A 12,591-nucleotide genomic window follows, 5' to 3' on the forward strand; every position below is an offset into this window, starting at 1 on the left:
TTCCTCTACTTCTCTTATCCATGCTAACATCCCATCCCATGATCTTTGCTTCCATAGCTCAAACTGTCCTGTGAAGTCTGTGTCTAAGAGAAAAGGAAGGACATAAGGAAATGTGTATTCATTTTCTATTGCTGCTGATTGCCACAAATTAGCAGCTTAGAACAATACCCATTTATTATCTCATAGTTCTATAGGTCAGAAGTCTGGTAGGCCCTCCTGGTTTCTCTGATCCAAGTTGACCAAGGCTAAATAAATACACAGGTGTTGGTCATTTGGACTCTTATTGGGAGGTTCTGGGAAGAATCCATTTCCAGATTCACTCAACTGAATTTGCACCATGCAGTTGGAGAATCGAGGTTCTTTTTGTCATTTTGAGTTCTTAGAAGTCTGTCTCAGTTTTTAGAAGCATTTGCATTCTTTGATTGTATTTGTGGCCCGCTTCCTCCTTCTTTTTAGCCAGCAATGGCAGATTGATTTCTTCTCATGCTTCACATCTCTGACTACCCCCTCTGCCTCATCTTTCCTGTTCTCTCTTCAGGCTGCATCTCTTTGACTTTAAGCTGGAGAAGTTTTTCTGCTTTCCAAGGCTCAAGTGATTAAATTGGCACACTTGGATAATATGGGATAATCTTATTTTAACATCCATGACCTTAATTACATCTACAAAGTCCTTTCACAGAAGTACCTAGGTTAGTGTTTGATTGAACAACCAAGGGGTAGGAATCTTGAAAGTGATATCTTTAGAATTTTACTCTACCACAAAATGTTTGACATTTTTTGTTTGCTTCCAGGCTTGAGTATTATTTCATTTCTAAAGAGTATTTTCCCATTTAATTGGTTGATGTGTGTCAGGTTAGTTAGTGGTTGTTGATTTTCCTTCTTTTCATTGATATTTGTGTTACATTTTAAGAGTTGTCTTTTCTCTCTGATAAAGGAAAAGTAATTTTCTTATCAGTCTCTTTGTTAGGGAGGATGAGGTGAATGAGGAAGAATGAATCAATTATACTTGCTAACTATAATAGTTTGATAGTAACTTGCTGCTTTCTTTACTCAGGTACTTAAAAAGTACAGAAGCAATATTCCTTCCTTTTTATACTGCAAATTATTTATTTTTTATTATTTCAACATTTTGTCTGAGTAAAATAAAATACAATAAAGGTTAGAGTTATTTCGTTGACTTATTATTAGTTCTTTTTTTCTTTTGAGAGAATTTATGTATTTTAACTGTTAAGGTCAAAATATAAGATCCCAGTGATTTACAAGTAGTTTTACACTTTGATAATTCACAATGCAATGAACATTTTTGGATCTTTAACTTTATTGAATAGTTTTGAATGACTGACACTGACAGTTCAAATGCTGTCATGAGTCAAAATTAGTTGGGTTAATAAAACCAATAATTATATATAGACGAAGTTCACTTAAAGTGCAATGTGGATTTTATTGGAGTTTTGTGGGTGGAATGGCTAACATGCAATTCCCAGTAATATGAGTGTCACCTGTGTTATCTTAAACAGTAAAATGTTTTTCATGAGTTTTTTCTCTAAATCCAAAATGTTCCAATATGTTGAAATATTGTATAAAATGGATTAATGAATATATATTTATCTTCTGTGGTATTTTAATATTAGAAATAATAATTGAATTTATGCTTGGCTCTGTATACAAAATGGTGAGCAAAACAGATAAAAGTCCTGCCTCATGGAGTTTAAAGTGTCTACTTGTTAAATTAAGAAATGATATGATAAGGTGACCATATGTGCCTGGGTTTATCTCTGGGCTTTCTATCCTGTTCCACTGATCTATATTTCTGTTTTTGTGGCAGTACCATTCTGTCTTGATTACTGTAGCTTTGTAGTATAGTCTGAAGTCAGGGAGCCTGATTCCTCCAGCTCCGTTTTTCATTCTCAAGATTGCTTTGGCTATTCGGGATCTTTTGTGTTTCCATACAAATTGTGAAATTTTTTGTTCTAGTTCTGTGGTAAATGCCAGTGGTAGTTTGATAGGGATTGCATTGAATCTGTAGATTGCTTTGGGTAGTAGAATCATTTTCACAATGTTGATTCTTCCAATCCAAGAACATGGTATATCTCTCCATCTATTTGTATCATCTTTAATTTCTTTCACCTTATCTTTGATAAAGGAGGCAGGAATGTACAGTGGAGAAAGGACAGCCTTTTCAATAAGTGGTTCTGGAAACTGGACAGGTACATGTAAAAGTATGAGATTAGATCACTCCCTAACACCATACACAAAAATAACCTCAAAATGGATTAAAGACCTAAATGTAAGGCCAGAAACTATCAAACTCTTAGAGGAAAACATAGGCAGAACACTCTGTGACATAAATCACAGCAAGATCCTTTTTGACCCACCTCCCAGAGAAATGGAAATGAAAACAAAAATAAACAAATGAGACCTAATGAAACTTCAAAGCTTTTGCACAGCAAAGGAAACCATAAACAAGACCAAAAGACAACCCTCAGAATGGGAGAAAATATTTGTAAATGAAGCAACTGACAAAGGATTAATCTCTAAAATTTACAAGCAGCTCATGCAGCTCAATAACAAAAAGGCAAACAACCGAATCCAAAAATGGGCAGAAGACCTAAACAGACATTTCTCCAAAGAAGATATACAGACTGCCAACAAACACGTGAAAGAATGCTCAACATCATTAATCATTAGAGAAATGCAAATCAAAACTACAAGGAGATATCATCTCACACAAGTCAGAATATCCATCATCAAAAAATCTAGAAACAATAAATGCTGGAGAAGGTGTGGAGGAAAGGGAACAGTCTTGCACTGCTGGTGGGAATGTGAATTGGTACAGCCACTATGGAGAACAGTATGGAGGTTCCTTACAAAACTACAAATAGAACTACCATATGACCTAGCAATCCCATTACTGGGCATATACCCTGAGAAAACCATAATTCAAGAAGAGTCATGTACCATAATGTTCATGCAGCTCTATTTACAATAGCCAGGAGATGGAAACAACCTAAGTGCCCATCATTGGATGAATGGATAAAGAAGATATGGCACATATATAAAATGGAATGTTACTCAACCATAAAATGAAATGAAATTGAGCTATTTGTAGTGAGGTGGATGGACCTGGAGTCTGTCATACAGAGTGAATGAAGTAAGTCGGAAAGAGAAGGACAGGAACCGTATGCTAACACATGTATATGGAATTTAAGAAAAAAAAATGTCGTGAAGAACCTAGGGGTAAGACAGGAATAAAGACACAGACCTACTAGAGAATGTTGTTGAGGATATGGGGAGGGGGAAGGGTAAGCTGTGACAAAGCGAGGGAGTGGCATGGACATATATACACTACCAAACATGGAGTGGATGGCTGATGGGAGGTGGCCGCATAGCACAGGGAGATTGACTCGGTGCTTTGTGGCCACCTCGAGGTGTGGGAGGCGAGGGTGGGAGGGAGGGAGACATGGTGGGGAGGAGATATGGGAACATGTGTGTATGTGTGGCTGATTCACTTTGCTGTAGAGCGGAAGCTGGCACACACTTGTGAAGCAATTATACTCCAATAAAGATGTAAAAAAAATGATATGATAATCATTTTAGCTTTTAAAAGATAATTTCTGTATTGGCATGTATTTTCCAAATAAAACATATGTTTCAGTCAGTATACGCATACCTTGTTTTATTGCACTTTGCAGTTACTGTAGTTTTTACAGATTGAAGGTTGTGGCAGTCCAGTGTCAAGCAAGTCTTTTGGCACCATTTTTCAAACAGCGTTTGTTCAACATGTGTGTGTCTTGCATTTTGGTAATTCTCACAATATTTCCAACTTCTTCATTATTATATTTGTTATGGTGATCTGTGATCAGTGATCTTTGATGTTACTCTTGTAATTGTTTTTGAGGTGCCAAATAATGCCTACATTAAACATTGAACTTAAGTGATAAACATTATGTGTTTCTGACTGCTCTACCACCCAGCTGTTCCCCCCATCTCTCCCCCTCTCCTCAGGCCTCCCTATCCCTGAGACACAACAAATTGAAATTAGGTCAGTTAATAACACTAAAATGTCCTCAAGGTAAAGGAGGAGTCATGTGTCTTTCTCATTAAGCTTAGTGAGGAAGACACGTCCAAAGCTGCGGTAGTCTGAAAGCTAGGCTTCTTGCTCCAAACTGTTAGCCAAGATATAAATGCAAAGGCAAAGTTCTTGAAGGAAATTAAAAGTGCTACTTCAGTGACACATGACTGATAAGAAAGTGAGACATTCTTATTGTTGATATGGAGAAAGTTTTTGAGGTCTGGGTAGAAGATCAACCCAGCTACAACATTCCCTTAAGCTAAAACCTAATCCAGAGAGACGCCCTAACTCTCTTCAATTCTGCGAAGGCTGAGAGAGGTCAGAACGCTGCAGAATAAAAGTTTGAAGCTAGCAGAGATTGGTTCTTGAGCTTTAAGGAAAGAAGTTGTCTTCATAACATAAATGTGCAAAGTAAAGCAGCAAGTGCTGATGTAGAAGCTGCAGTAAGTTATCCAGAATATCTAGCTAAGATAATAAGTGAAGGTAGCTAGACTAAACAATAGATTTTCAATGTAGATGAGACAGCCCTCTAGTAGAAGAAGATGCCATCTAGGACTTTCATAGCTAGAGAGGAGAAGTCAATCCCTGGCATCAGAGCTTCAAAGGACAGCCTCACTCTCTTGTTAGGGGCTAATGCAGCTGGTAACTTTAAGTTGAAGCCAATCATTTACCATTTTACAAATCCTCAGGTCCTTAAGAATTATGCTAAAAATCTACTCTGCCTGTGCTCTATAAATGGAACAACAAAGCTTGGATGACAGCACATCTGTTTAGAACATGGTATACTAGATTAAGCTCACTGTTGACCCACTGCTCAGAAAATAAAAAAGGTTCCTTTTAAAATAATATTGCTCACTGATAATACACCCGGTCACCCAAGAGCTCTGATGGGAATATACAATGAGATTCGTGTTGTTTTCATGCCTGTTAATACAACATCCATTCTGCAGCCCATGGATCAAGAAATAATTTTGCTATTCAAGTGTTGTTATTTAAGAAATGCATTTTCTTAGGCCATAGCTCCCATGGATTGTGATTCCTCTGATGGATTTTGGCAAAGTAAGTTGAAAACCTTCTGGAAAGGATTCCTCATTCTAGATGCCATTAAGAACATTCACGATTCATGGGAAGGGGTCAAAATATCAATATGAACAGGAGTTTGGAAGAAGTTGATTCCAACCCTCATGGATGACTTTGAGAGGTTCAGGACTTCAGTAGAGGAAGTAACTGAAGCTATGGTGGAAATAGCAATAGAGCTAGAATCAGATGTGGAGCCTGAAGATGTGGCTGAATTGCTGCAATCCCATGATTAAAAAATTTATGGATAAAGAGTTATTTCTCACAGATGAGCAAAGAAAGTGACTTCTTGAGATGGATTCTACTCTTGGTGAAGATGCTGTGAAGATTGTTGAAATGACAACAAAGGATTTAGAATATTACATAAACTTAGTTGATTAAGCAGTGTCAGGATTTGACTCCAATTTTGAAAGAAGTTCTACTGTGGATAAAATGCTGCCAAACAGCATTGCATGCTACAGAGAAATCGTTGGTGAAAGAAAGAGTCAATCGATGCAGCACACTTCAGTGTTGTCTTATTTTAAGAAATTGCCACAGGCACCCCAGCCTTCAGCAGCCACCACCCTGATCATTCAGCAGCCGTCAACAATGAGGCGAGAATCTCCACCAGCAAACAGATTACATCTTGCTGAAGGCTCAAATGATGGTTAGCATTTTTTAGCAATACAGTATTTTTTAGTTAAGGTATATATATTGTTTGTTTAGACATATTGCTCTTGCATACTTAATAGACTACAGTATAGTGTAACATAACTTTTATATGCACTGGGGAACCAAAAAATTCATGTGACTTGTTTCATCACAATGTTCGCTTTATTGCAGTGGTCTGGAACTGAACCCGCAATATCTCTGAGATATGCCTGTAGTTGTTAGAAAAGATAAGGAGAAATATATTATACCAGAATTACCTATCCTTCTCAGGAGCATTTGCAACAAACTGACAGTAGCTCATACTGCATATAAGAAAAATGTTTGTGGTCATTTTATATGAAAATATCTTTATATACATTTTGACATATTCTTATCACATAGTACATCTAATTAGAGGTCTATGGGAAGATATAGAGGAGTAAAAATGATAAACACCTGTTTTTCCATCATTACAAGATAATCATCATTAACTTTTTTTTTTTTTTTTTGGCGGTACACGGGCCTCTCACTGTTGCGGCCTCTCCTGTTGCGGAGCACAGGCTCTGGTCACGCAGGCTCAGCGGCCATGGCTCACGGGCCCAGCTGCTCCGCAGCATGTGGGATCTTCCCGGACTGGAGCACGAACCCGCGTCCCCTGCATCGGCAGGCGGACTCTCAACCACTGCGCCACCAAGGAAGCCCATCATTAACATTTTTATTTACACCTTTCTATTACTTTTAGGCACATAGATGCATATACAATATGGTATCATGTTGCCTAATCTACTTTTCTTTTCATGGGTATACTATTCTTATTTTATCCACATTTAAATTTCGCCATCAAACACTGAGCTCAAGTATATGCTGGCCATATGTTCAGATTTTTGAAATAAAGACAAATGGACAGATGGCTTTAATATATTAACCATTGCACAATTTTCAACAATTAGAGAAAGTCTAAGGGATGGTATAACCATATTCCTTTATATATTTAGGGCCACAAGTATAGGGACAAGTCCTACAGTTTTAGGAAAATCCTGCTCAGGACTGAACAGAGAGGTCCTTGGTTGCCGACGGACTCTCCCCTTGACTTCAGACTTGAAACAAACCAAGGAGTCTGTCAATATACAAAAACCACTGAATTCAGGAGAAACAGGAGCAATAGGTTAGGTATTAAGGAATTGGTTCTTGCCAATTAGGATTGTGGTGGCCAGTCTGAAGCGAGCAGAGTTGTCTGGAGGCTGGAAATGTTTCAGCTCTAGTCCAGAACAGCAGTCTGGAGACAGAATGGTTAGTACTTTCTTCCAAAATTCCCAGTTTTCCAAACAGGTTCCTAGGATGCTTTCCTCAAACAGTGCTAATCTACTTTTAAGTGCATGATCTTTTACTTCACCATTTTTGTAACTTCAGTTCCTTTATATCACTATCAGAAATTACTCATTCAGACTACTGTTTCTAGAAACTTGTGTTTCCCCCAGTTTTTAACTAATATTAAGAGCTACAAGGAAAATTCTTGTACATACTTCTGCATTCATATTCTGAATTATTTCTTGAATTAATTATAGTTTAAATTACTGAGTCAAGGGCAATGTGCATTTTTAAGACCTTTGATGCATTTTATCATATCACAGTACATTTAATTGGCCTAGAATGCTTATGAGAATTTATGAATAAATAAATGAACATATGAAAATAAAAATATTTATTACATTGCCACGAGTATATAAGAATTCTTTTCTATTACAAAGAATGAGTGTTACCAGTTTACGTTTAATTAAAAACAAAATTCATAAGATATGCCTCTAGAAGCAATTCATCAATTTTACATGGTTGTTGGGGTAAATTTCACCTAGTATTAGGAACGTTTCTGTCTTTGAAAATCCTTGCTTAGCATTGTTTCTTGCTGCTGTGAAGAATACAGGGGAAGAGTTCAGGCGTGAAATTTGTCTTTTCAGGATGGTCATCTAGAAATGCCTGTTTTAGCCCATCTTGATGGCATTGAATTCACATTTTAAAGTGCTTGTTACAGAAGTCCTTAAGAATGTCTTTTCCTGCTATTTTAGGATTTCTGAGGTGCAATATTATCTATTCATTTCTACAGTTCAGGATATAAGAAAGCCCTTCTTTCCTCTGTACTCATTCTGTTACATTCTAATCCTCTATTTTTAAACCCTTGTGTCATACTCTTCTTTTTAGCTCAGTTCAGACAAGTGTATTTTTGATTTTTAATTGAAGTGGGTCTTCTTTAGCTTGTCTTTTACTAAATACGTTAATAATGGAAACATTAAAATTTTAGCAGAAGAGTTTTAAATATAACAGTGAAGTTATAATTTCTTGTCTGTGTAGGACTTTACAGTTTGTAAAGAGCTTCAGAATAGAAAAAAGAACAGATGAATTACCTTGAATACAGTTAGCAGTTAGTGGCTGGGTGGTCTTTGGGAAGACATTCAATTTCCTTGAGTATGCTTAGCGTAGAGTACATGATGAATAAATAGAATCTATTTTTATTTTGTATCCTATTTTGCCTCCAAATGACCTATGGATTGTTTTATCCCTGTTTTACAATTGAGGAAACCAAGGCACAGTGCGTTTTAGTGATTTGCGTAGGGTCATTTAGCTAACAAACATAAACTGAGAGCTATATTTCTGTCTCCAAAATAAGCATTTTTTTCATTCTATACCACTTTTTTTTTCTCTTAATGCAAGGACATAAGAAATAACTCTTTATCCTATATCATGACAGTGATATTATTTACCACATCATGTGGAAATCTGATTCCACATATGCATGGCACAGAATAGGCTCTCAGTTATATAAATGAATGAAAATCTGTATGGTAATATGGTTGGCTTCAGTCTTCTTTTGTAGGGAGAGAATTGTATATTAAGACCGCAGTGCTGATTGTGTCTGTTGAATGTGGTAATCAGGGTACCTACCTCTTAACGTTGTTGTTAGGATTAGATGATGTCATAGATGTAAAGCATTTAGAAAAATGCCTGGCACCTTAAGCATTCAATAAATGTTAGTTCTTACTAGTATGTGAATGATTTTAGAGTGAGAAACCTTTAATATGTATAGGATTATAGTTGACTTAGTTATTATCTGTTATATATCATGTAATTAGTTTTAATAGACATTTTCTGGTTCATGTTGCTATTTATTTATAATTTCTTTAATATATCTTTTAGGACTGAAAGAGTTGTCCCCACCTCCTCTAAATCTCAAACGTTTATACAAAGAGACACTAGAAATTGAACCCATATTGATAATCATTTCCCCGGGTGCTGATCCTTCTCAGGAACTCCAAGAACTTGCTAATTCTGAGAGAAGTGGAGAGTGTTATCATCAGGTCAGTACATATTACCCTGCTGTTTTTGCTACAGCTATTGATCTTCCTGCCATACTTGATTCTATTAGTGGAACAGACATTTTTTGTTGCGGTGTGCCAACTAATGTCCCTGGAAAGTGTCCACATCCTGACCCCCAGAAGGAACTTTGCAAATGTAATTAAGTTAAGCATTTTGCAATGGAGAGCTTATCCTGGATTATTCATTTGGGCCCAGTATAGTCATAAAGGTCCTTTTAAGAAGGAGGCAGAAGAGGCAGAGTGAAGGAGGGAGGTGTGAGGAAGCAGAGGTCAAAGAGGTGAGAAGTTGCTGTGCTGCTGGCTTTGAAGGTGGTAGAAGGGGCCACAGACAAAGAAATGTAGGTGGATTCTAGAAGTTCGAAAAGGCGACGGAAGGATTCTCTCCTAAAGCCTCCAGAAAGAACAGCCCTGCAATACTACCTTTATTTTCGAACCCTGACACCTTGATTTAAAAATAGATCAATAGAAGAGTGGGACTTCTAACCTCCAGAAGTCTGATAAGATAATATATTTGTCTCATATAATACCATTTTGTCCTGAGCTAAATTTCTGAGTTTTAGTTTGTTCAGATTAGCACCTCTTTTTCAATTCAGTTGGCATGTAAGTTTGAAAATGAATTAATTTACCCTCAATTTTTGACATGTGGAAAAAATAAATCTTTTTCATTGGGAAAATAATTAATAATGATTAAAAAAGCAGAATACGTTCACAGCAACCAAAAATTGACAAGTGAGAATGTTATGAGGAATATAAGTAGAAGATAGCAAAATAGCAGAGAGTTAGGCTTAGTTGTACAGGTTTTGCACTAACTCTAGGGAGTTTCATTCAATCCTAGTTATAGTGTATTAATATATCAGGACAATATTCAATTGTCAGTGAGATGTCTTGAGGAAGGGGAGCCCTCTTCTACAGGCTGTACCTGTTAGCAGTGATATTGGCAGAAAGATAAAGCTATTTGCACTCACTGTAAGTTTGACTATATGAATTTCTAGACTTTTGTGTACTTGCAAAACTTTTTAATATTGTAAAACCTTTAAATACAGACGTATTTAGTCATAAATCTCCTGTTATTTTAAAGCTTTTGTTGCTATGCTGAATGTATGTCCTAAGGATAATAATATATTCTTAATGCAAAAAATTAATTTTCATTTCAAGAAACTGTGGGTTTTTTGGTTTTCTGTTTTTTTTTTTTTTTTTTTTTTGATGTAGGGGCTAACCATCTTCTTGACATTTCCTGTTGTGCTTTTTAAAAATGTATTTTTTTTTCTTAGAGTATATGTTTTCTTCTAAGTTTTCATGAACCTTTAAGCTGTTTTCATACAATTTATGCCTTATAGAAAATTTTGAGTTCCTACTTTTAGCTACCATTTCAGTTCAGCAAAATACTTATTCTTTTTTTTCCCCCTCTGATTCTGTTGTACATGCCTTCAACTGTTTCAAGGTGGTTTTTTTTTTTTTTTTTTTTTTGCATTTTAATAATGGCAAACTAATACATGCATCTGAACAGTTCAACCAGTATTTGTTTTATCCCTCCTATTTGCTTAGTTCTGGGTTAGATCTTGAAAATTAAAAAGAAATCAATATATGAGTATTTATTACCTGTTTTGTTACATGCTTTTGTATGCAATGAATTAGACGCATGGTTCCCACTCTCAAAACCTTTATAGTCTAATTGAAAAGCAAAATCAATACTTGTAAAAGTCAACTAAAAAACAATGAAATGCTATCTTGTATTCATTATGAAAAGAGAGATCACTGTGGTTTGAAGTAGTCTATAGCAGTATTCTTCAAAGTGTTTTGACCATGTACCCAATAAAATATTTGAGCCAGGACTCTCAGTAAATGTGTTTCTCTCATATATACAAAGACAGATATGGCTGTACTGATACTTAAGTATTATATATATTATCCTTAAAAAGACATATAGAGGAGTTTAAACTTGGTATAGTAAGTGGCATGCAACCAGTTTAGAACCTTGACTAAAACTTTTTTGTAGAATCCTAGACTTAAGTAGTCTTAAGTAGACTTAACTAGTCTATTCATTCAAATAATACAGAAATCTTATATACTGAATCTATTTTCTAGGGTGTTTCAGCTTCTGCTTGGATGTTTTCTATTTTATAAAGTGGCCTAGCCTATTACATTAGTGTCCTAAGTGCAGATAGAATATAGGGATTGTAAATACAGGAATGGAATTCCAGTGAGATCAGGATTCTCCTTCCCTCTTCCTCTCCCATCTCTTCTTTTTCTCCCCTCCCCCTTTCTTCTTTTCTCTCTCTCTCCTTCCTGCCTCCTCTCCCTGAAAAAGAATAGAAGAGCAGAGGGCTAAATGTAGAGTCTTGAGGCCCAACATGTTAGGTTCTTCTAGATGATGAAGGGCTAGGAAATTATGCAGTTCAGTGGACCAAGTAGCTTGGGAGCCAAATTTGTGCAATGTTGGAGAAATTTTTTTAAAAGAGAAGCAAATTTCAAGGAAGTGGTATTGTTAATGTTTAATCCCTCAAAGAATACAACAAGACAGTAGTCATAAAAAATTATGTTTTTAAAGGCCCATGTTTGAGAGGGTAAGAATTGCAGGAACTAGTGGGATGAGGAATAAAAAAACTATTCAGTAATTTTTTATACTGTTCTATAACTTGCAGACCTGTAATGTTAATACCTTTACTAAATAGAATAATATTAAAAATCTGCCACTGATATAAGGACAAAAACAAGACAATTGTTGGAAACAGCAGGAGTCTGATATTTCTTATTAAAAGTTTAAAACCCTGATTACAGTACTTGAGTTAGTTCATATATATGGCAGGATAATTTGAAAGTCTGTTACAACATGTTATCAAATTTGGTTTTTTTTTTTTTAAGTTTTGTTATTTGTTTTTGTTTTTGCAGGTTGCCATGGGTCAAGGTCAAGCTGATTTAGCAGTTCAAATGCTAAAAGAATGTGCCCGAAATGGAGACTGGCTCTGTTTGAAGAACTTACATCTTGTGGTATCTTGGCTGCCAGTTCTGGAAAAGGTAGATTCAGATCAGTGTGGTGCAAATAATATCTAATATACTCAATTCAGTAATCTCCAAGGAACATCAGTATTAAACTATGTCATGCACAATTTATGATGTCTTTTAAAAATTAGTATTTGTTGGGGAATCATTTAAAATCTGTTACGTATTTTCTCCTTAAATATATGTACATTTGTACAAACCAAAAGGGATCTTTTAATAAGAAATCTATAAAAATCTCTTTTCTAAGACATTTAGAGGAAGTCAAAAAATTAATCAGGACTGAAGGGGAGGCTTAGAGAATTTTTTCAGATGAAAAATAGAGAAATATTTTAAAGAACTGTAGAAGACCTATTTTTAACATTAAATTTTCTTTATGCTTTTGTTCTGTTGTATCTGTATGAGGAGAAAAGATGTAGAGGAGTCAGAGAGAACTACAGAACACTT

General features: G+C 35.7%; 1 protein-coding gene across 1 annotated transcript in view; it reads left to right on the plus strand.

The window, feature by feature from the left end:
- Positions 1 to 12,591, plus strand: part of DYNC2H1 (dynein cytoplasmic 2 heavy chain 1) — a 400,170-nt gene that overhangs the window by 210,107 nt on the left and 177,472 nt on the right. Inside the window, exons 76-77 of the mRNA XM_082626481.1 lie at positions 8,969 to 9,129; positions 12,037 to 12,162. Coding sequence (XP_082482607.1) covers positions 8,969 to 9,129; positions 12,037 to 12,162 — 287 coding nt within the window. The remainder of the gene's footprint in view (positions 1 to 8,968; positions 9,130 to 12,036; positions 12,163 to 12,591) is intronic.

Source organism: Mesoplodon mirus (genome assembly GCF_964341445.2).
Source record: "Mesoplodon mirus genome assembly, chromosome: 7".
Lineage (NCBI taxonomy): Eukaryota > Metazoa > Chordata > Mammalia > Artiodactyla > Ziphiidae > Mesoplodon > Mesoplodon mirus.